At 39.7% G+C, this 22,527-nt stretch overlaps 1 protein-coding gene across 5 annotated transcripts in view; it reads right to left on the bottom strand.

Moving 5' to 3' along the window:
* Positions 1-22,527, bottom strand: part of Atl3 (atlastin GTPase 3) — a 46,393-nt gene that overhangs the window by 12,851 nt on the left and 11,015 nt on the right. For all 5 annotated transcript variants that reach the window (NR_199604.1, NR_199603.1, NM_001044241.2 and 2 more), the window contains 7 exon segments: positions 4,424-4,562; positions 5,852-5,944; positions 6,222-6,278; positions 7,848-7,898; positions 9,098-9,202; positions 15,312-15,455; positions 15,661-15,875. Coding sequence is in view for 3 of the 5 variants with exons in the window: in NM_001044241.2 (NP_001037706.1) it covers positions 4,424-4,562; positions 5,852-5,944; positions 6,222-6,278; positions 7,848-7,898; positions 9,098-9,202; positions 15,312-15,455; positions 15,661-15,875 (804 nt within the window). In the remaining 2 variants the exon portion in view is untranslated.

Here is a 22,527-nt window from a genome sequence, read left to right as displayed (position 1 = left end):
GATAGTCTAAGAACTGTGTCATCAGGTAAGTTCCTCACTGTGCTACTGTGAGTACTTACACTGTGAGTGTGTAAGTACAATCTACACAGGGCGGACTATGACACATATGGGCTCTATTATCTCTGAGACCATTTGCGCAAAAGTCATCGTTGAGTGAAAAGTTATACAGTACCTAACTATACTATAGTTCCTTAGACATACATAAATTTTGAAATTGAGGTAAAAAGAAAAATTATACTTTTAAGTATTTTCATTTTTACAAGTACTTGGAAACTAGGCACAGTGATACTAATCTGTAATCCTGGCACTGGAATGAACAAAACAGGAGAAGAGCAGGTTCAAGGGTAGGCTGTAGTAGATAGCTAGTTTGAGGCTAGCAAAGAGCTACTATTCAAGCAAGACTGTATCTCAAACAATACATTATGACTTAAATTTTTGCATCAGATTCATTCATCAAATTATTTTCAAATTTATTTTTTATTCGACATTTAATAATTTACCCCTGACTTCTCTGTATATACATACACATACATCCAAATATCTACCTAATTCTTTTTTCTTTTTAAGATTTATTTATTTGGGGGCTGGAGAGATGGCTCGGAGGTTAAGAGCTGAGCCATCTCTCCAGCCCCTACCTAATTCTTTTTAGTAATTACTTTCTTTAATTTTTGAGACAAGGACTCCCTATATAGCCCAATCTAGCCTAAAGTTTGATACTCCTTCCTCTGCCTTCCTAGTGCTGGAACCACAGGTGTGCACTACCACACACACCTGGCTAAAGACTGAACTTTAATCCTCATAAGTACACATTTGGTTTGAAGTTATCCCTTATTATAATATATAATATTACATCATGTATATATAATTGTGTATTATATAAATAAATATATGTATAATAAAATAGGTATATAATACATAATATTAAATATACATATATACATATGTATAAATATACATATATAAATATACATATATAAAATACATAAAATATATAAAAACACAATTTTTACTCATTTATTTGGGCAGTTCCTTGGGATAAACTCTTAAAACAGAATACTAGATCCAAGAACAAAGCACTTAAAAATTAAATTTAGTCAGATAGTTGTGGCACACGCCTCTAATCCCAACATTCAGGAGGCAGAGGTATGTGGATCTCTGTGAGTTTGACACTGGCATGGTCTACAGAATGAGTTCTAGGACAGCCAGGGTTATCCAGGGAAATGCTGTCTTGAAAAACCAAAAGTCAAAGCCAAAACAAAACAATACAAAAAACAACAAACCGATAACATACTAATAATATATTTGTGTTTTTCTGATTGTTATAAAGGTTTACATATTTTCAATACATACACCTACAGGTCACAGTCACACAACCTTTAAAAACTACCTGCTTTCTACATAAAAATGCTAAAATGAACTGAGTTTCAAAATAGATGGCTTTGAAATATCAAAATGCCTTAAGACAGGAAAAAATTGACATTTTTCCTGTGCATACACCTGGTAACCTGAGTTCCCCATGAGACAAGGGCATGACATGAAAAGTCACTGACCTATCTGTCCCCCTCAGCTCACCTACTGGACACTATGAACGTGTCCACAATTCCAGCATTTAGAAAGTGAAAACAGGACAACTGTTCCAAATTCAAAGCCAGCCTGGTCTACATATCAACTCCCAGGTAAGCAAGGGCTAAACAGCAAGACCTTAACTCAAAACAAGCAAAAACTCAACAGTCTGGATTTGGTAAAAATACAACTGAAATGAAGTGTCATAACCCTGGAAGAACACTACCAGCCGGGCACAGCAATGAATACCTTAACCCTAGCAGTCAGGACGGAGAGGCAGGAAGAGAAGTTCAAAGTTACCCTTGGATATCAAGTGAGTTTGAGGCTAGCCTGAGCTATAGAGATCCTACCACTCCAAAAACAAAAAAAACAAAAAACAAAAAAAGGAAAAAAAATATATATCATATGATATATATATATATATATATCATATGATATATATATCATTACACACTACACACACACACACACACACACACACACACAATGCACACGCACACACACGGATGCGAACACATGAATGCACTTAACTTTAACTTTTTCTCCCTACTTAACTCTAAAAAATTCTCTCCCAGTTTTTTAGGTTACAGGTTCTAGCTCCATTGTTTACCTAAACAGATATCTCTACCAAAACCAGGCCTCACTCTTGACTCTCTCAATCACTGAGCAACAAGATCTCACAGTATCCCCTTTAGGAAAGCTGCCAATCACACAAGTGTCAAACAGATGGTAAAGGTTATGCCTTTCAAATTCAGTGCTTCAAAGACTTAGACCAGCTAGTCTGTAAATCGTTTTAAAAGATTTCTTAATGGGGTGGGGGCGGAGTAAGCGGCTCACTTAAGAGCACTGCTCTTCCAAAAAATCCCAGTTTGATTTCCAGCACCTACATGATGGCTCAAAACTATCTATAACTCTAATTCTAGAAGATCAGACACCCTCTTTCTGGCCTCTGCACATACATATGGTACATATAAGATGGCAAACCCCATACGCATTAAATAAAAAAATAAATCTTTGGGGGGAAAAAAAAAAGAGAAAATGGCTCCGCAGACAGGCATACCTGTCACTGCAGAGGACCCAGGTTGAGTTCCCAGCATCTACATGAGGCTCATGACAATAAATAACGCCAGTTCCAGGGCACCCAGCACACTTTTCTGAGCTCAGCATACACAGGACACACACGCGTGCTATATTACATACAAGCAGGCAAGACACTCACACACATAGAATAAACCTAAAGAACGGCTGAGGGCTGGAGAGATGGCTCAGCGGTTAAGAGCACCCGACTACTCTTCCAGAGGTCCTAAGTTCAATTCCCAGCAACCACATGGTGGCTCACAACCATCTGTAAAGAGATCCAATGCCCTCTTCTGGTGTGTCTGAAGACAGCTACAGTGTACTTACATATAATAAATGAATAAATCTTAAAAAAAAAAAGAACGGCTGAGTTTCCATTTCAGTTTATGTGTATGTATGTGGCAGCATGCACACAAGTGCATTATGTTCATGACAGTACCCAGGAAGGCCAGAAGAGGGCATCATATTCCCTGAAACTACAGTACAAATATTTGTGAACCATTTAATGTGGGTGCTGGGAATAGAACCCAAGAGCACTCTTAACTATTGAGTTATCTCTGTAGCCTCATGTCTGTACATATTGACTTAAACAAATATTATTTATTCTTCTTAGAGCAACTAAATCAAAAAGAATGAAAATTATATATTTCATATTTACTGAGGCTATTCTTAAAGGGCAAGTTGTCCTGGTAACTCAACATGAACATACTCTATAAAGACTTCCTCCAAACAACAATGAACTTCTATTTCCACGGTGCAGACTTTAAGGCACCAGTACCCAGTTGTGCACCTCTGCCCCACTGCTTTTAGCTAAGTACTTTGAGTGAGTTGCTTAACTTTCCTCATTTTTGCCAGCTTCCTGATATAGAGATAAATAAAATGATGTAACTTCATGGAATTACTGTGAGCTTAGTATTAAAGCATTTTGCACAACACTGGGAACCCAACTGGACTGCAATGCTGACAACAACTATTATCGGTGTTTTAGGGAAAATTAAGAGATTCAGATCAGCCTATCAACAAACTGTTTAACAAGTATAAACTGGGGCTGGAGAGATGGCTCAGCGGTTAAGAGCACCCGATTACTCTTCCAGAGGTCCTGAGTTCAATTCCCAGCAACCACATGGTGGCTCACAACCATCTGTAAAGAGATCCGAAGCCCTCTTCTAGTGTATCTGAAGACAGCTACAGTGTACTTATATATAATAAATGAATAAATCTTTAATAAAAAAAAAACAAGTATAAACTGTGGGACAGCCATCAGGTGACTCAGGGCCTCCAGGAATAAGGAACAAAAATAAGATAATGGTACCCAAGCATCCCAACTCTGATTCTCTAACCTACCATTGACGCAGAACTTCCTGACATTAGCCTATGACCCAGCATCTCGTTTTGGTAAAAACACAAAGGAGTCGAGCATAAATAGTGCTTGGTTGTGCATCATGGTACTTTTCCTGAGAAGATATTTTTACTCGAAAAATATTGGATGTCTTAGATTCCAGTCTTCCTTCATTTAGCATTTTGATCTCTTATAAAGCAGAAACTACATTCTTAGGAAGAGCCCTGAAGAACAGTACTTCATTTTCAGTTAGTGAACTGGCAAAGTACTTCTGATGGTCAGAGTAAGGCAGGAGGGAAATCTGAACTATACTAACACTGTTCTTTCTATGAGACCACATTTATTCTCATGGCATCCATTTGATTCATCATCACTGACTCTTACTGCTCATTATGGAATTCCAAAGATCAAATCACATGTACAACAGCAACGTCTGTAACACACCTTTCAATTTCCCATCAAAGTCAGGGCTTGTGGCCACCTGGAGCCCTGGATGTGGTAAGAGAAAACAGGTGACATCCGAGAAACATGAGTGAATATGATTTCGAACGTTCTGAATTTCTTCATGTTGATGTTCCTTCACCTGCCAAGGAAAATCAAATTTACAAGCCAAAGACAATTTGGTATTCTTCACTAGCATCAGGACAAAGGAAAGAAGACTTCCTGAGTGATAGATCACAGTGACCAATGGGAAGAGCCACAGCCCCAAGAAGTAGTAAGTGTACATGTGCATGAGGCTCTCATAGCTAACAGAGAGTAGAGACTAAAGACTTGGTTTTCAAAGGTATTGCACAACACAAGGTATTGCACAACACATAAGGAGAACAGAAAGCTTGTAGGCCAGAAGGATCCAATAAGTTAGCAGTGACTGACAAAGGTCTCCTGTGCTTTGGTTTTAGGAACAGGCTAGGCTTGTTTATATATATATGCCAAGGCAAATAATATTGAGTAAGGGGTTGAGGATTTAGCTCAGTGGTAGAGCGCTTGCCTAACAAGCGCAAGGCCCTGCGTTTGGTCCCCAGCTCCGAAAAAAAAGAAAAAATAATAATATTGAGTAAGAACAGAATTACAATCCTAAATATAGTCTAAAGGCACATATAGAACCTGATTCAAAATAACTGGAAATTACAATTACAAAGGCCTTTTGCTCAGAGTTTCTCTCCACAGTGTCTATATATTATATAGAAGAACCAGGGGGTTCTTCAATTTTACCATGAAAAAACTTATACTAGGGCCAGAAAGACTGCCATCTTTCTGCTAAGCAGGTAAAGGTACTTGCCCATCAAGTCTGCCAACCTGAGTGCAATCCCTGAGACCCACATGGAAAAGAATTGTTCCCTGACCATCACATGAGTACTGAAGCACTCTTCTCTCTTTCTCTATCACACACACAAATAAATACATGTAATTTTTAAAATTTTAAACAAAAAATTATCCTAGTTTATACTAATATTTATAAAATTTAAGAGTATCATTTTCTTTTTTTAAAAAAATTTATTGGGGCTGGGGATTTAGCTCAGTGGTAGAGCGCTTACCTAGGAAGCGCAAGGCCCTGGGTTTGGTCCCCAGCTCCGGAAAAAAAAAAAAAAAAGAACCAAAAAAAAAATTTATTTATTATATATAAGCACACTGTCACTGTCTTCAGACACACTAGAAGAGGGCATCAGATCTCATTACAGATGGTTGTGAGCCACCATGGGGTTGCTGGGATTTGAACTCAGAACCTTTGGAAGATCAGTCAGTGCTCTTAACCGCTGAGCCACCTCTCCGGCACCCCAGAGTATCGTTTTCAATGATATTTTTTAAAGACAATATTCAAAAGGAAATGGGAAAGTTACTAACTTTAGAAAACCATTCAGATTTCCTACTTACCTGTAAACGCTTATCCAAAAACGACATTCCTCCTTGCAGTCCATAGTTATATTCATAAGGAAAACTCCAGTCTCGAACCAAAAACATTAATGTCTGTTGTGACAGAGCAGAACAGAATTACAACACTGTATAAGTGCATATTCAAGATGAATTACAGTTATTACCACAATATTTTCTGCTAATTTTTTCAAAGGGGGCAGAGGCATGCTGAAAGGGACCAGCCTGAGCAATCTAGCAAGACTGTCTCAAAAAAAAGAAAATATCCCTATAGCTTACAGGTTATAATAAAAACAGGCAGCTCTGGGTTGTGAGCTGTAATTGCTAAACTGCAAACTAAACAAAGGTATGAATGACATTCACAGTGCTTTACCTGGAAAGGTTTCTGGAAAATTTCATCCATTGCCAGACGGCCATATTCTGTGAAGAGCTTTAAAAAAGAGAAGTTAATGACTTGTAGGACAACTTTATTTAAAATAATTTTAAGGTATTCTTTTGCAAAATATTTGGGATCTAGCAAGATGGTTAACAGCATGTTCTTCCAAAGGACCAGGGTTCAATTCCTAGCACCCACATGGAGGTTCACAAATTCCATCCAACACCAGGCATATTTATACATTCGGAAGAAATATTCATGCACAAAAAAATAAATCTAAAAAAAGTAAATATTCATTTGGCTGGGCCTAGTTACCTTTAATCGCCATGAGCATTTTTAGTCACTATGAGCACTCAGACCAGTATGCAGGGACATTTCCATTTGTGTTATCTCCCACAGCAAAAGTCCTGGCACTATGTAAGTAGCTACCCAATTCAAACGACTGAGCACCTTCACTAAGATTAGGACTCCCACACATACTGCCTGCTTCTTCATGAAGCCACACTAAGTGTAATAAAATAAAGTTTAATTATCAAATTCATAGGATAAGGGGGACATGAAATAATATGGCAGTACAAATAACTTGTCAAAAATACCACAGAAGAAAAGAAATAGATGGCAAGTGTCCAGTTCTGGCTTTTTCTGCCCTGTTAACAAATGGGAGGAAACAGAGATCCAAGAAGTAAAATATTCTCTCAACAGAATCCTTAAACAACTGAGAAATGAAAACCTGAGTTCCTCCAAAGAGGGGTGAGGAAGTGGGACTACCAATTGAAGCAATGTTTGGAAATCGCCCCAGGTCTCTCCCCTCTACCAAAGAAATGAATGCAAGAGTAGTGTGTGTGCAGTCTTAATCAAAACGAAAAGACCAAGCAAACCATTCAGTAGGTAAAAGCCCGAGAACCCAACCCAAATCCAATCCCCAAAACCTTGGCTGGCTCAGGACTCACAGAGACCCTGTCCACCTCCAGCTGTTTGCTTTTATTTCTTTTTTTATGTGTATATCTGTGCTGTGTTGCTGTTGTTTGTGTAATGTGTATGTCGTATGTACATGTAAATGCACATGTTGGTGTATATATACACATGTCTATGTGAGACCAGAGGTTATGTCAGGTTTCTTCTATACTTTTCTTTTTTTTTCTTCTATACTTTTCAACCTTTGTTTATGAGACAGTGTCTCACTAAACCTAAGCTAACCAGTTTCCTAGACTACTAGCCATTAAGCTCCAGATAACCTATTTCTACCTCTCCATCATTGGGGTTAGCAGACTACCACACTGAAACTCACTAGGTAGACCAGCCTGGCCTCAAACGTACAAAGATCCATCTGCCTCTACCTCTTGAGTGCTGTGATAAAAGGCACGCACCACTACACCTGGTTGTTCACTTTACATGAGCTCTGGGGACTCAAACTCAGGTCTCCATGCTTGCCTACCAGGCACTTCAATGACCAAGCCTCTCTTCCTAGCCCCACCCAGCCACAGCCTTTTCATCCTATCCCTCCTATTCTCTGTCTTCTTCCTGTACTCAGACACACCCCCTTCGTGTCTAGATTCCACATAGGCTAGAAAATACATGATATTTTATCATTTACTCACTATTCCCAGTACCATTTCATGTTACCTGTAGCTGCTGAAGATCATCTTCCTGAATATTCTGGGACAAATTGTAAATCTAGAAAACAAAATCAAGATTGTTAACACTCAGGCTTGCTTCAAACAAGTTCCAAATAAGCTTAGAACACTGGATGACACTTTGTACAATGAAAATTTATATTTTAGCAATATATATGTATGCAATATATATCCTCCGTGAAGGCATATATATATATGCCTCATACACATATATATATACACATACATACACACATATATACATAAACATATGTATATAAATATACATACATACTTATACAATACAGAGCAAGCAGTATTATCTGTCTTTTAGAAAAAAATAAAATATAAGGCTAAAATTACAAAATTCCTTATTTATAATTTAAAATAGTTTTTAAGAGGTTTGAGATTTTCTGACATATTATGTATATAATTATATAAGTAGAAAAAATAATTATTTTTGTGCTTCTAAGAGCTTAAGTTATGCATATAGTTTGTACTGGTTAAATTTTATTGACAACTTGACACAACCCTGAAGTCACTTGGGAAATCAGAAACCTCAACTGAATAATTCAATTAGATTGTCCTATGCCTGAAACTAAAAGACATTTTTTCTTTCAAGATTATTTAATTTATTTATGTGTAAGGGTAGGTACTTGGGCACAGGTATGTGTACCACATGCAGGCTTCCTGCCATGGATCCCCTAGAACTGTAGTTACAGACAGATGTGAGCTGTCATGCAGGTGCTGGGAATTAACAATTCCAGGTCCTCTAGAGGAGCAGACAGTGCTCTTAACCACTGAGCCAAGAAGAGAGTTTCTTGATTGGTGACTAATATGGAAGGCTCTAGACCACTGTAAGTGGCACTATTCCTAGGCAGGTAGGCCTGAAATAAATAACTATACACAAATTATATATAATATATAAACTACGTATGTATAGTTCTTTGTACTGTCATATTATTTCATATCCTCCTTGTCCTGTGAGTTTGATATTAAGTTTTATTTTATTATACTTAGTGTGGCTTCACGAAGAAGTAGGCAAGTGTATATAAGAGTCCTAATCCTACAACCACAAAAATTGCAGTAACAGAAAATAACTGACAGGCTACAGAGCTCACTGTAAAATAATTGCCTTGCATTTTCAAAATCCTAGGCTGAATCCCCAGAAGGGTGAGAGAGAGGAATTGGGGAAGAGAGAAAAAAAGGGAAGGGAGGAAGGGGGAAATAGACAAAGGAAAGTAACAGAGGGGATCTTACCTGAACAGAACTAGTCATAGTGCTTAGAGCAAAAATGGTAGCACAATCTTTCACAGTTGACTGGCTGTCAAAGGCCCCCTGGGTATCCATCAGAACAACTGCAACCTTAAAAAAAGAGATAGAGAAATAAAGAAAGAAAATCAAATGTTAAAATGAAGAGGAGAAGGCAAAGAGTAAATTAAAAGTACACTGTAACCATTTGGGCTTTTCTATGTCACCCCCGTTCCCATATAATGCCACAGAGGCCTGTTTATGAATTAATGCCTAGGCCTTAAACTAGGCTTGTTCCCCAACTAGCTCATAACTCAATTAACCCATTTACACTATTTTATGTCTGCCATGTGGCTGGTTATCTCTCCTCAGGTTCATACGTCTGACTTCCTTCAAGTCTGGGTAGTAAATCTCCTGCACAACTCCTTCCCAAAATTCTTCTACATCAGATGTCCCACCTCCTATTCTATCTTGCCTTTCTATAGGCTATTCATCTCTTTACTGACAGGTGATACCTACATACAATGCACAAGAGTTTATTCCTACAGTACACAGTAATCCTGTAATCCCAGCACTTGAGAAGCTGAGGCAAGAGGACAGTCGTATGTTCAAGATCAGCCTGGCATACATAAGGAATAGTCTAGCATAGGCTATAGAATGAGACCTTGACTCAAAAAAATCAAAAAGAAAAATTGAAAGTAACATTTACATGAGCTGCTCAACGCTGCTTATAGGTTCTATCAGGAAAGCAATTAGGTGCTGCTTTGGTAAGAGTACTTCACTAGGGAGTATCTGCTCTGACCTAGTGAGATGTTACAGCACATGAGCACATGCAACAATATGAAGAAGGATGAAATTATCCCACCAGAGGGAAACATCAATGTTACAGCCAGCCACTTATCTCACTATCCACCAGGCATTTCATTTTTAATATTTTAATTACATTCTGAAATATTTATTTATTGAGAATATAAACTGGAATAGTCACTATGGAGAGCAGTGGCTTAAAAATTAATAAAAATAGAATTCCCGTATGATCCCACTATTCCACCATATGCATAGCAAAGGACTCCATATGCTACTACAGGGATGTATGTTCCTCTGTGTTCACTGCTTCTCTATTTACAATAAGAATGAACTCACCCTAGGTTTATTAAATGTGGTAAATGTAAACAAAAAAAATTTCATTCAGCCATGAAGAAAAATAAAATTCCCAAGAAAGTGGATGGGAATGAAAAGTAGTTTATTAACCAGGGTGACCCAAACTCAGAGACACAAACATCCATGTTTTCTAATTTTTCATATATGCATCATTTATGCGGGTGAAATGTAGAGGCCAAAACCTAGAAAGGGGCCCACAAGAGAGGGAAAGGGAAGCTTTTTCTTTCTTCTATTTTTCATTAATTTATTTATTCACTTTATATCCTGATCTCAGCCCTCTCCTGTCCTCTCCGTCCTTCCCCCAGGTAGCCCTTCCCCCTATCACCCATCCCTGGGAAGCTCTAAGAGAGGTGGGAGTAGTAGAACGCATGTGATCTTAAAGTGGAAGGGGGAATACTGGGAACTGAAAATACTTAAATGGGAATGGGGACAAAACGGAGGAGGTGAGGGAAAGGGTCAACTAAAACTAAGTACGTATGAAAAATCACAAGGAAACCTGCTACTTTGTAGGCTAATTTACAAAGATAAGTCAGGAACTTCAGTGGTTAAGAGCACTTGCTATTCCTCCAGAGGACCTAGGTTCAATTCCCAGAACCCACAAGGCAGCTTATATGTAACTGCAGCTCCAGAGGATCCAATGCCCTCTTCTGACCTGCACAGATATCAGTTATATTTACAGATACCATATCTGGTACAGACATATACGTAGGCAAAACTCCAATACACATAGAATAAAAATTTTTTTAAACTTTGGATTTGATTTGAATAGACATTACTCCAAAGAAGTCTAAATGGCTCTTAAGTACCTGGAAAAAAATGTTCAATACAATACTATTAGTCACTAGTAAAATACAAATTAAAATCAAAACCACAATGACTTACCACTTCCTACCTACTAAACTGGCCATTAAATACACACACACACACACACACACACACACACACACACACACACACACACACACAAAATGGAGTTGGAGAGGAGATGGCTCAGTCAGTAAAAGGCTTACCTCACAGCATGAAGACTTGAGTTTGGATCCCCATAACCCATGTGAAAATCCTAGACTTCATGGTGTACATGTGTAATACCAACTCTGGAAAGGCAGAGGCAGGAGAACCTGTGCAGCTCACTGGCCAACATCCTAGCCTAATTGGAAAATTCCAGGCCAATGAGACACTGTCTCAAGAGAGATAAAAACCATTCCTAAGGATGACACCAAAGGATAAGACTCTCCTCTGACCTCAAGCTTCTACACAAACACATATGCACCAACACAAAAATATACACAGACACACACACTCATTCCCTCCACCCCAAGATGTCTCAAAACAGGGAATGGGGGCCATTGAGAGGTGTATACAAGCCATCAAATAAGTTAATACACATAGAAAGAACAAATAAGTATATTGGACTCTGGAGGCTAAGGTATCACATTGAAGACCAGCTTTGATTTAAAAATATAACCTTACTCAAAAGAAAAAGGAAATAAAGTAAAAGAAACAATAGTATCAAGAGCTAGAAACTAGAACCTCTTGCATCACCAGCTTCAAACAGTTTCTGAGACTGTGATATTTGGAATTGGGACTTCTCAGAGGGAATGAAAATGTTGTTGGGTTGTTGTTGGGTCGTTAAGAAGTTAAGCCCAAAGAAGAAACAAGAAGAAATTAGATAGCCTTATAGTGAAGATCAAACTTGTCCCAAGGAACTCAACACCCATAATGAGCAGGAAGTGGTATAGTGATGTCTCCCATTTCAGAACCCAGACTTTATTCAGGGATCTCTTTCCTTTCCTCTCTGCCCCTTTTTCTCTCTTATTTAGGGTTAAGAGGTTGAAAGGGTGGAAGAGTGAAGGGTAGAAGAAAGAAGAAAGTAGAGAAATAACTATACACTCATATACACAAAATAATTTAAAAAAAGACATCCAAAAATTATTAAAAAACAGTACCTGCCATAAACATCTATGTACACGTTTTTCTAGGGTTGAAGCGCTCTTGTATATGTTTACTTTTCATGTCTGTGACAGATACCTGAGATACACAACTTAAGGGAGGAAAATTTTATTTCAGTCACAGCTGCAGAAATTTTCATCTTTAGCTGTTTACTGCTGAGGGCTGGAGGCCAACCTGTACATGACAGAAATGATGATAATGCAGGGCTGACTGTCATGGTGGGAAGCTCAGGGTGGAGCAAATTAGCTCACTTTGCAGTTGACTGGAAGCTGGAGACAGACAGGAGGGGCTAAGGCAAGCCTTTGTCTCAGAGTCAAGTCAGTATGAACTCCCCAGTGGGTCACCATTGATGGGATGAACAACCTCACAGTAAGTCTTCAACAAAAGAACTTCTTGGGGAAAATGTTAAATGTGTTTCTGTATCACACGGCAATGCTGACTAATTTAATTTTTTTAAACTTACTTCTTTTTGTGTGTATGGGTGTTCAGCCTGCAAGTTATTTCTGTGTATCATGTGCATGCAGTCCTACAGAGGCCAGAGCAAGGCATCAGACCCCCTGAACTGGGTCTATGGATGGCTGTTAGCCCAATATATGGATGCAGGGAATCAACTCTTTTTACTACTGAGCCATCTCAGCAGCCCCTGTGACTATCTTTAGAGAAAAAAAAAAAAAAAGCCCAAGATGCCTAATACCTTCTAAAGATAGCTCTTCCAACCTGTATGCTAGAACATGAGGCAAATCAGAGCCAAAGTAGTCCCATATCCACACACCTGGGCTCAAAGGAAAGCACATTCCCATAATATTTCTGTTTTTCAAAGAACCGAAACTCCAAAATTATCACTACATGAGTATTTTGTGTGTACGAGTGTTTTAGAGGACCCAAGTCCCAAAAGAGCAACAACAAACGCTCTTGAGACACTGACCTAATTCTCCAGATCTGAGTTTTTGTTTATTTTGAGGGAAGAGGTTAGTTTAGACAGGATCTCAAGCTAATCTGAAACTCATGTCTCAGCTTCTCAAGTACTAAGATCACAGGCATGTACAGGCAGCATTATTTATAACACAAAAAAGATATAAGCAGTCCAAATATTCACAACAGATGTATTTTTTAGAAAGTATAGTATTCTTATACAATGGAATATTGTTGTCATGGAAGGGCGTAAAGAAATAATGAATGCTTTAAGAGAATTAGGCTGGGGGTTGGGGATTTAGCTCAGTGGTAGAGCACTTGCCTAGCAAGCACAAGGCCCTGGGTTCGGTCCCCAGCTCCGAAAAAAAGAAAAAGAAAAAAAAGAGAGAGAATTAGGCTGAATAAAGGAGGCCAGACCCAAAAAATACATATCATTTCACTTACATAATATAAACAGCCGGCTCCATGGGGAGATGTAATTGAGAGGCAGGACATTTGCCTACCATACACATAACACTAGGTTCACTCCCCAATACAAAAAAAGACAAGAAGGCAGAGAAAGGGAGACGATGACCGGAAGGAAGGGAGAGAAAGGAAGGTGAAGTGCAAGCACACCTAGTTCTCCAACCAGGCTGCACCTCCTGCCAGCTCAGTCAATAGTGAATCAGTAGAGACTGGAGCTGGAAGAAGACGGAAATGGGAAGGGACTGCTAACACTAAAGGCCTCTTCTGAGGAAATGAAATGTTTTAGTCAGGTGGTGATGATACCTGTTCAGCTTTATGTTTAGACTAAAAACACTTCATCGGCATGATACCCAATTAAACAAAAGCTCACAATCACATGTGTCTACTAACTAGAAAAATGAGACTAAAGAGGAAACAACAGGACTTACTGGAAGTCCTCTGAAGAGCAGAAGCTATGTGTGTACTCAAAACTGATGGAAATGGTCTCATGTCACAGACAAACGCAGTAAACTTCCAAACCACTTTTTTGTTGTCATCTTTGAAACAGGGTCCCACACTTTATAGGGCATGCTGGCCTCAAATGTGTGCCAATCTTCCTGCCCCAGCCTCTTGAATGTGGGAATTACAGGCAGAAGTCACCATGCCAAGTGCTTTTATGTACACTTTGAGAAGCCCAGGCCGGCCTCCAAGTTGTGACCTAAGACGTATGAATAGCACATACAGCTCTAACAGTTGCTTTCTTTCATTTGACAACACTTTTGTTTAACATCAGAGTGGTTCTTTCATAAACGGAATTCAAGGATGGAAGGAAGGTTTGAGTGAGTAGTCAGTTTTACAAAGCAAACATTTCTATTACAAAATGTATACTGATACCTCCCAGCATCAAGTTTTCTACTTAGTAAAGGATTTAAATGAGTACACTGCAGGATTTACTATCAAATAACTCAACAGGAAAAAAGCAATTACGTTAGGAGCTAGGAGTTATCATGACTTAGAAGGATCCAATTTATTATTTGATTGGAGTAACACTGCATATGTTAAAGTTCTCGTCTAGAATCAAGCAACGTAGTATGCACCCATGTGTGGGGAATAAGGAAACCTTGTGAAGGAAAAAGTGGGACAGAGAGCTAGGCACCATAGGCTATAAGAGTCCTGATCTGTTTCACGTGGCATAGATCTAAGATTGCTCTCAGAACACCAGTGAAACAGCAAAGAACTGAGGCCAGAGCATAGCTGCTTCCCCTGTCTTCATGGAAGTCCTAACAGGTGTGGATACTCCCCCCCACTCCTTCAGAGTACCCTCATCAAGCAAGGCTTTCACTAGAAGACAGTGATGATGTGGTGAGACACGATTGGCTCACACACTGTATATAAGCTAATGTACTGGGTAATACACTCAGATCTGCACCCTGATGCTGCTCTCCAGAGTCGGAATTCCCAGGATTCGTCACGTGACTCCATCTCCTCTCCCCACACTTATGATCTCAGAACACAGGCAGCTGAAGGAGGGTTCTCAGAATTCAAGGTCAGCCTGGGGGTACCTACTAAGTTCCAGACCAGCCTGGCAAACTTACTTAAAAAAAAAAACAAAACAAAAACAAAAAACCACACCTATCTCAAGAAAACAAAATAAATACAAGTTTTCATTTGGTTATTCTGTTATAATGTCTACTCTCTCTCTTTCTTTCTCTCTCTCTCTCTTTCTTTCTTTCTTTCTTTCTTTCAACATCCTTACCTCTTTCCCACATGGCTTCTTCACAGTGAAAACTTCACTCCAAATCTGAATCCCAGTAGTTTCTGGGTCAGAGCCTCCGCGCCATGAAAATCCTGTCAGTGGTTCTTCTGGGTCACCCAACCAATTTGAATGACCATGTTCCTTCTATAGGAAAAATAAGATGTTCTGTTACATCCTTGGTTTCATTTTCAGAAGTACTGGGGATAAACTACAGGGCCTCACACATGCCAGGCAAACACTTGACCACTATACTACATACCCCAACCCTCACCAAATCTTATGCAATTTTAGACATCAAGGATAGCTCATGAGCTTATTTTTCTCACTTTCTACTTTGAAATTAACTTACCTGAGAATATAAGTATCGCAGCATAAAGTCCAGAATGAAGGATTTGCCCTTTCGAAAAGCACCAGCCACTGATACTACCACTACATCAAGATCTCGGATATGGTCTTGGAGGAGGACGCTGGCCAAGGCTCTCTCTTCTAGCTCAAAGGAGTGCTGCTCTTTATGAACCAAAACGACCTGCACTGGACCAGGTTTTCCATTCTCCATGGCATCACCTATGCTCATTTATAGACCAGAAAAAAATTTAAAAATTAAGAAAAAAATTAAGTTACACACACACCTGAAAGAGAAAAGCTTTCCAAAGACATATATGGAATAACTGTAAAAGAAGGAGTACCACTAGAACTTCATCAACACAAAAAATATTTGTCAATTAAAAAAATCCCAGAGGCCTACAAAATGGCTCACTGGGTAAAGGTTACCTGCTGCCTGAGTTTAATCTCTAGGACCCCCATTCTGAAAGGAGAGAACCAATGCCGGAAGTGTTCTCTGATCACCACACACAGAATGTATAAGCTGATGTGCTAGGACATCAACACACACACACACACACACACACACACACACACACACACACACACACAAATAGATACAATTGTTTTTAAAAAATGAAAAGGTCTAGGCTGGAGAAATGGCTCAGTGGTTAAAAGCACTGACTGCTCTTCCAGAGGTCCTGAGTTCAATTCCCAGCAACCACATGGTGGCTCACAACCATCTGTAATGGGATCTGATGCCCTCTTCTGGTGTCTGAAGACAGCGACAGTGTACCCACATACATGAAATAAATACATACTTTAAAAAAAAAAAAAGAGGCTGGTTCTCTTAAAAAAAAAAAAATTTAAAGGTCCCAGTAAGAGCAGAAAGCAGAAAGTGCAGAGACTTAGAACTGGTCAGGGTGCTGGTTGGGGGCTGAGAATAAAGAGCTGTTCAATGTTCAGTTTCCCCTGCCAAGACTCACAGATCATCATGGAAGACAAGGTTAAAAAGAAGGTTAAGGGGTTGGGGATTTGGCTCAGTGGCAGAGCGCTTGCCTAGGAAGTGCAAGGCCCTGGGTTCGGTCCCCAGCTCCGAAAAAAAAAAAAAAAAAAGAACCAAAAAAAAAGAAAAAAAAAAAAGAAGGTTAAGAGTTGGACGAAGGGCAAAAGCACATGGAACTGTCTCCTCAGAGCATGGTATCCCTGCTGCACTCCTGAGCTTATAGCAGTTACAATCACCAGCACAACAACTAGACAAGATTGGGTTTGTCAATACCCTGTCATAGGAGAAAAAGCCCATGAAGGGATACACCCATTGAAGACCAGCAAACAGATAATGGTAGCTAAGGGGCTCATGGAGACAAACCTCTCTGAGTTATATCTATAGCCAAGTAATGCTTACTGGGAGACAGAGAGATATTTTCTTCAGTGATAAGGAGTCTCATACTCCTATAAACATGCTTTACCCAGGACTATGTAAATAACCCTAATAAAACTCAGTGGATCAAAAAATAATAATAAAAGCAGTAAAGTAGAAGAGGAACTAAGTGGGAAGAAAAAAGTAATCAATGGGAGAAGGAGGGGAACAGGAGAGGGTAATAGAAGTACATTATGCATGGGGCTAGTGAGATGGATCAGCAGGTAAAAGCATTTGTCCTGCAAGCCTGAATGAAGACCAGAATTCAGTCTCCAGAACTCACATAAAGAAGCCAGATGCAGTAGAATTAATTCTAGGGAGTTCAAGGCCAGCTAGCAGCAGAAACAATACCTGGCCAAACAGGAAAATGGGAAATTGTTGAGGTTTGGTCTTTTGCTATGTATTGTAATACTAAATATTGGCACCCAAGGCCTGGATGCCCGCCCTACCCAGGATGCCTTAGACCCAAGTGATGCTATAGAATCTTGCCCCCCAAGTTATCCCTGATCAGTGAATAAAGATGCCTACAGCCTATGGCTGTGCAGAATTGAGATAGGCAGGAGTTGGGGGGGGGGGGGCAGTCCCAGGCTTGGGATCTGAGGAGAACCATGAGCAGAGGGAGGAGGAGAGAAAGAAGATGCTAAATTAACTGAGTCATAAAAGCATGGCCATGAAGGCTGGCCAACTGAAGTTTAGAGCAGCCCAGATGGAACATGGTAAATTTTAATTTGCAGATATTAGTGGGGAAATAGATTCTAATAGCTTAGAGGGTAGATATTTGCCCAGCTATAATGCTGATTAAGGCTTATTATAACAATAAAAGTAGTTGCCCTTTATCCAGGAACTGAATGATCAAAGGCAGGGTAGAAGCCCCCTCCATTGAGATTAAATAATTTCTATAACAAGAACTCATTCTCTAACAGAGAGGACAGACTTTGAAAATTGTCCTATGGTTTCCACATGTAATATATTAACACATATTCATTAGACATAATAATTGGTTTCCTGATGGCATTTTCATACATATATAATGTATTTATAAAGAAAAATTTGAGACAGTCTCACTATGTAATCCTAGAACTCAACTATACAATCCTTAAATTCAGGGATCTGTCTGCTTTTGCCTCCTGACTTCTGGGATTAAAGGTGTATGCTACCACAAATTTACTTTTTAAAAATTATTTGTTATTATTGTATGTGCATGTATGTGGAGGTTGGAGACAATTTTTGGATGAGTCAAAAATACCACTTAAAAGAAATATAATGAGCTCTAAGACAGCCTGGAACACAAAATGAGACTGTCTTAAAACAAACAAACAAACAAGCAAACACACAACAGGGGCTGGAGACATGGCTCAGCTATTAAAGCCCTTGTTGCTCTTTTAGAGGGGTCCTAGCACCCACAGGGCATCTCACAACAATCTGTAACTCCAGTCCAGGGGACCCAACACTCTGTTCTGTGACCTCTGAGTGGCAGACGTGCCTGTAGAGAACACACAAACACGCAAACAAAACACTCATACACATACGATAATTTTTTTTTAAAAAAATAAAGCTAAAAAAAAAAACAGGCTGAGGAGATGGCTTAGAAGTTAAAAATGCTTAAGAACTCAGACCCCCAGAACCCACGATGGTTATGGCAGCCTGCTTGTAATTCTAACCTCACAAGGTTGGCTCCCCAGAGCAAGCTGGCTAACTAAACTGGCTATATCTGTGAGCTCTGGGTTTGAGTAAAAGACCCTGGGTCAACAAAGGTAGAATAAATCAACAAAAGGCCCTGATGTCAATCTTGGGCCTCCAAGTATACCTACACATGTGTGCACACATGCGTACACACACATACAGGAAAGGGAATTTTAAAAAAAGAATCTGGAGTCTATTATGTACCTGAAGTTGGCCTAAAACTCAAGATTCTCCTGCCTCTGCCTCCCAAGTGCTGTGATTACAAGCATGTGCCACTATCTATCTATCTATCTTAGATTAACTGTTGCCACAGCAGCAAATAAACCCAAGACCCAAAGTTCTTCAGTCTCTCATACAAAAGAACTGAGAAAACCTGGGCTGGGATGTAGCTCAGTAGTACAGTCATTGCCCAGTGCATGCATGCAAGTCCCTGGGTTCCATTCCTATAACTTAAAAAAAAAAAAAAAGAAAAATCTGGGAAGTTTATCCTTTTTCATGATTTACTTATTTATGTATATGAGTACACTGTTGCTGTCTTCAGAGACAACAGAGGAGGGCATCAGATCCCATTACAGATGGTTGTGAGCCACCATGTGGTTGCTGGGAATTGAACTCAGGACTTCTGGAAGAACAGTCAATGCTTTTAACCACTGAGCCATCTCTCCAGCTCCCCAGTTTATTCCTTAAGGAAAACCCAGTGTTATGTAATGTACAGAACTCAAAGAAGTTTACAAAACAAAATTCAACTGTGGCTGAGAAGAAATTCTTGTGTCTGTAGAGACTGCTGACTGATTAGAACTGTAGTAATGTGGAGAGGTTGGCTCATCACCTTATCTGGACTAGCTTTAGCTCCCAGATTCCTTGTGTGATGATTTGCATAGGTATAACCCTCATAAATTCATGTGTGGCCTTAGTGGAGAAAGTGGATCACTGTGGGGTGGTTTGGTGGTCTCTTATGCTCAAGCTACACCCAGTGTGGTGGTATAGTGCTGCCTGTGTGAATCAAGATGTAGAACTCTCAGCTGCTCCAGCACCCTATGTGCCTGCACACTGCCATGCTTCCCGCCATGGTAATGGACTAAACCTCTGAAATGGTAAGCCAGCCCCTATTAAATGTTTTCCTTTATAAGAGTTACTGTGCTGATAGTATCTCTTCATAGCAACGGAAACCCTAAGATACCTTGTATTAGCATTCTAAGCTTTGCCCCACAGTTACCTGGTACAGTCAGGTATGCCTGACATTATAAAAGGGGCTGCTTGCTACCCCCACCCATACCTCTTGTTCTCTTGCTCCTCTCTTGCTCTTGCCTTCCTGCCCCACTCTCTCTCCCTTCCCTTCCCCCCTCTCTCCAAGTGCTCATGGCAGGCCTCTACTTCTCTACTCTTTCTCTCTGCCTTTCCCTGCCTCTACTACCCTCTTAACTCCCCTTCCCATGCCCTGAATAAACTCTATTCTATACTATACCATCTGTGGCTGTTCCCTCGGGGAAGGGATGCCTCAGCAAGGGCCCTCAGTGGCACCCCTTCCCCTACACCTATACCTACACCAAACATATCCCCTTCTCTCTTTATCTTTTTATAAACACATCACCTTGACCATCTCTCTGTTAACTAATATCCAGTTACTAACAGATAAAAAGTCTTTTGGAATCTATTAACTTAGTAGACCACTAGCTTTCACCAACCTAAAAGCTAAAGAATGTTGTCATCAGCCAGCATTTGAGGCCTCAAAAAAGCTTCCCCTATCTTCTTGTACTATTTCTCTGCTATACCCACCAATGTATTTTAAACTTGCCTTGATTTTTTACATTATGTAAAACTACAAAACTTCATTCCTAAGATTTAGCGTAGTCTAAATTTATATTCCCAGATCATGGACATTCAAATATGGCTCCAGAACAAACTATCTCTTATTCCCTTTTAAGTTGAAAGCTCAGTTTTTGTATTGACACACCAGTACTCTCTGATTTCTCCTTGTTATGTAGCAGGGTTGGGTTTTTTGTGTGTATGTGTGTGTTTCTCTTGGGGAGGAGGCAGTCACACAAAGTAATGGGTTTCATTATGGCATTCGTATACATATGCAACCAAACAACTGCCACCTTGAGATGTTCAGCTGTTGGCCTCTTAGAAAATGATTATCCCAGGTAGGCTTGTTGACTGTTTACACTGCTTTGTGGCAGTTTGAGGACCCTACCCTTAGTATCCAGCCACTACCTACCACTACTGCTGGCTAGTTTTGTGACACACACTAGACAGTCATCAGAGAGGAAGGCACTTGAATTGAGAAAATGTCTCCCTAAGATCAGGCTGTAGACATCCTTTAGGGCATTTTCTTAATTAGTGAGTCAAGGGTGAATTATGGGTAGAGATACCACTAGTTGGTAGTCCTGAGTTCTGTAAGAAACCAGGCTGAGCAAGGTTCTATAAGAAAGCGTGGGGAATAAGCCAACAAGCAGTACTCCTCCTGCATCAGCTCTGCCTCCAACTGCCTGGCTTGAGTTCCTGTCCTGACTTCCTTTGCTGCTGAACTGTAACACGGAGGCTTAAGCTAACTAAACCCTTTCCTCCCATGTTGCTTTGGTCATAGTGTTATATCACAGCAATAGTAACCCTGAGACAACCTACTGTATGCAACAATACCTTATTTGCACTGACATTCTAGGTAAAGGCTTTCCATGTGACCCATTGAGAGAAGCAGCCCTCACACCCCTGTAAGAAATCCTTCACCTGTGCCCTGCAGGGAAGCTCAATAAACTTACCCAGTGTACTCTGACAGAATTACACCTTGGTTTATGGTTGGGCCCTTAGGAGAAGTAAACAGAGTTATGGGATGGAATTTTAACAACAATGCATCATTACTGTCTAATTCATCCCCCTCCTCTATGTAAGGTTTTAGCAGGATTTATAACTGCCCAAAAGAAATACATTTCCAGACCAACTTTGTGATCATATGACACATGAAAATTTTGACCAGTGGAGTAACTGGAAAAAAAAATACAAGCAATTTCCAGATTTTCCCCTTTTCAACAGGATAGATGCAGAGATGGAAGTGAGTCAGTGAGGACCAGGCACAGGAGGGCAACACCCTAGAACACCAGCACAAGACAATCAGGGCATAAGTGCCCCACCAATTCACTTTTATGGGAAAGAAAGGTTTGTATTTTGTTTAACTCAGTAACATAGCAACTTTCAAATACAACCAAATCAAGTAACCAATACAAGAGTCTCTCAGGATTTTTATTACTAAGTTTATACACTAGACCATTCAATTCCAGCTATTTTTCTATTTCAGCATAAATGAATGAGAATGACACACAGCAAACATGGGTGATATGCAGTATTACACAGTCAAAGGCTAGGATCCTAAAGATGCTGGTGGCACTATCAGCCAAAAGGCATGAAAGATAAGACTGTACAGATTATAGGCAAGACAGAATGATCCAAAGACAAAAAGATATGCAATATACACAATGAACTGCATGGCAAGAAAAGTGGACACTGCTGAGGACATAGAGAATGAAAAGGAAGTTGTTGCTCATGTATACCTCTCTTGGTTCCTGCAATACATTAGACAAGAGTAAAGAAAAACAGGCTATATTAGTGTGAGAGCTGGGGTGACCCTACGTGTCCCTTCATTGGAAATATAAGCAGTCATTAACATCCTCTAGGCTAAAAAGGACCATGTTCACAGTGTCTCTTTGATTTGGGTCACAAAAACAGAAAAAAGAAAAAAAAACATTTTGAAATGTACACATCACCAGCAAATCAATTTATATACATTGAGCACCCTAC

The sequence above is a fragment of the Rattus norvegicus genome, chromosome 1, assembly GCF_021556685.1.
Source record: "Rattus norvegicus strain SHRSP/BbbUtx chromosome 1, alternate assembly SHRSP_T2T, whole genome shotgun sequence".
Taxonomy (NCBI): domain Eukaryota; kingdom Metazoa; phylum Chordata; class Mammalia; order Rodentia; family Muridae; genus Rattus; species Rattus norvegicus.
This window is presented reverse-complemented; position numbering and strand designations above follow the sequence as displayed.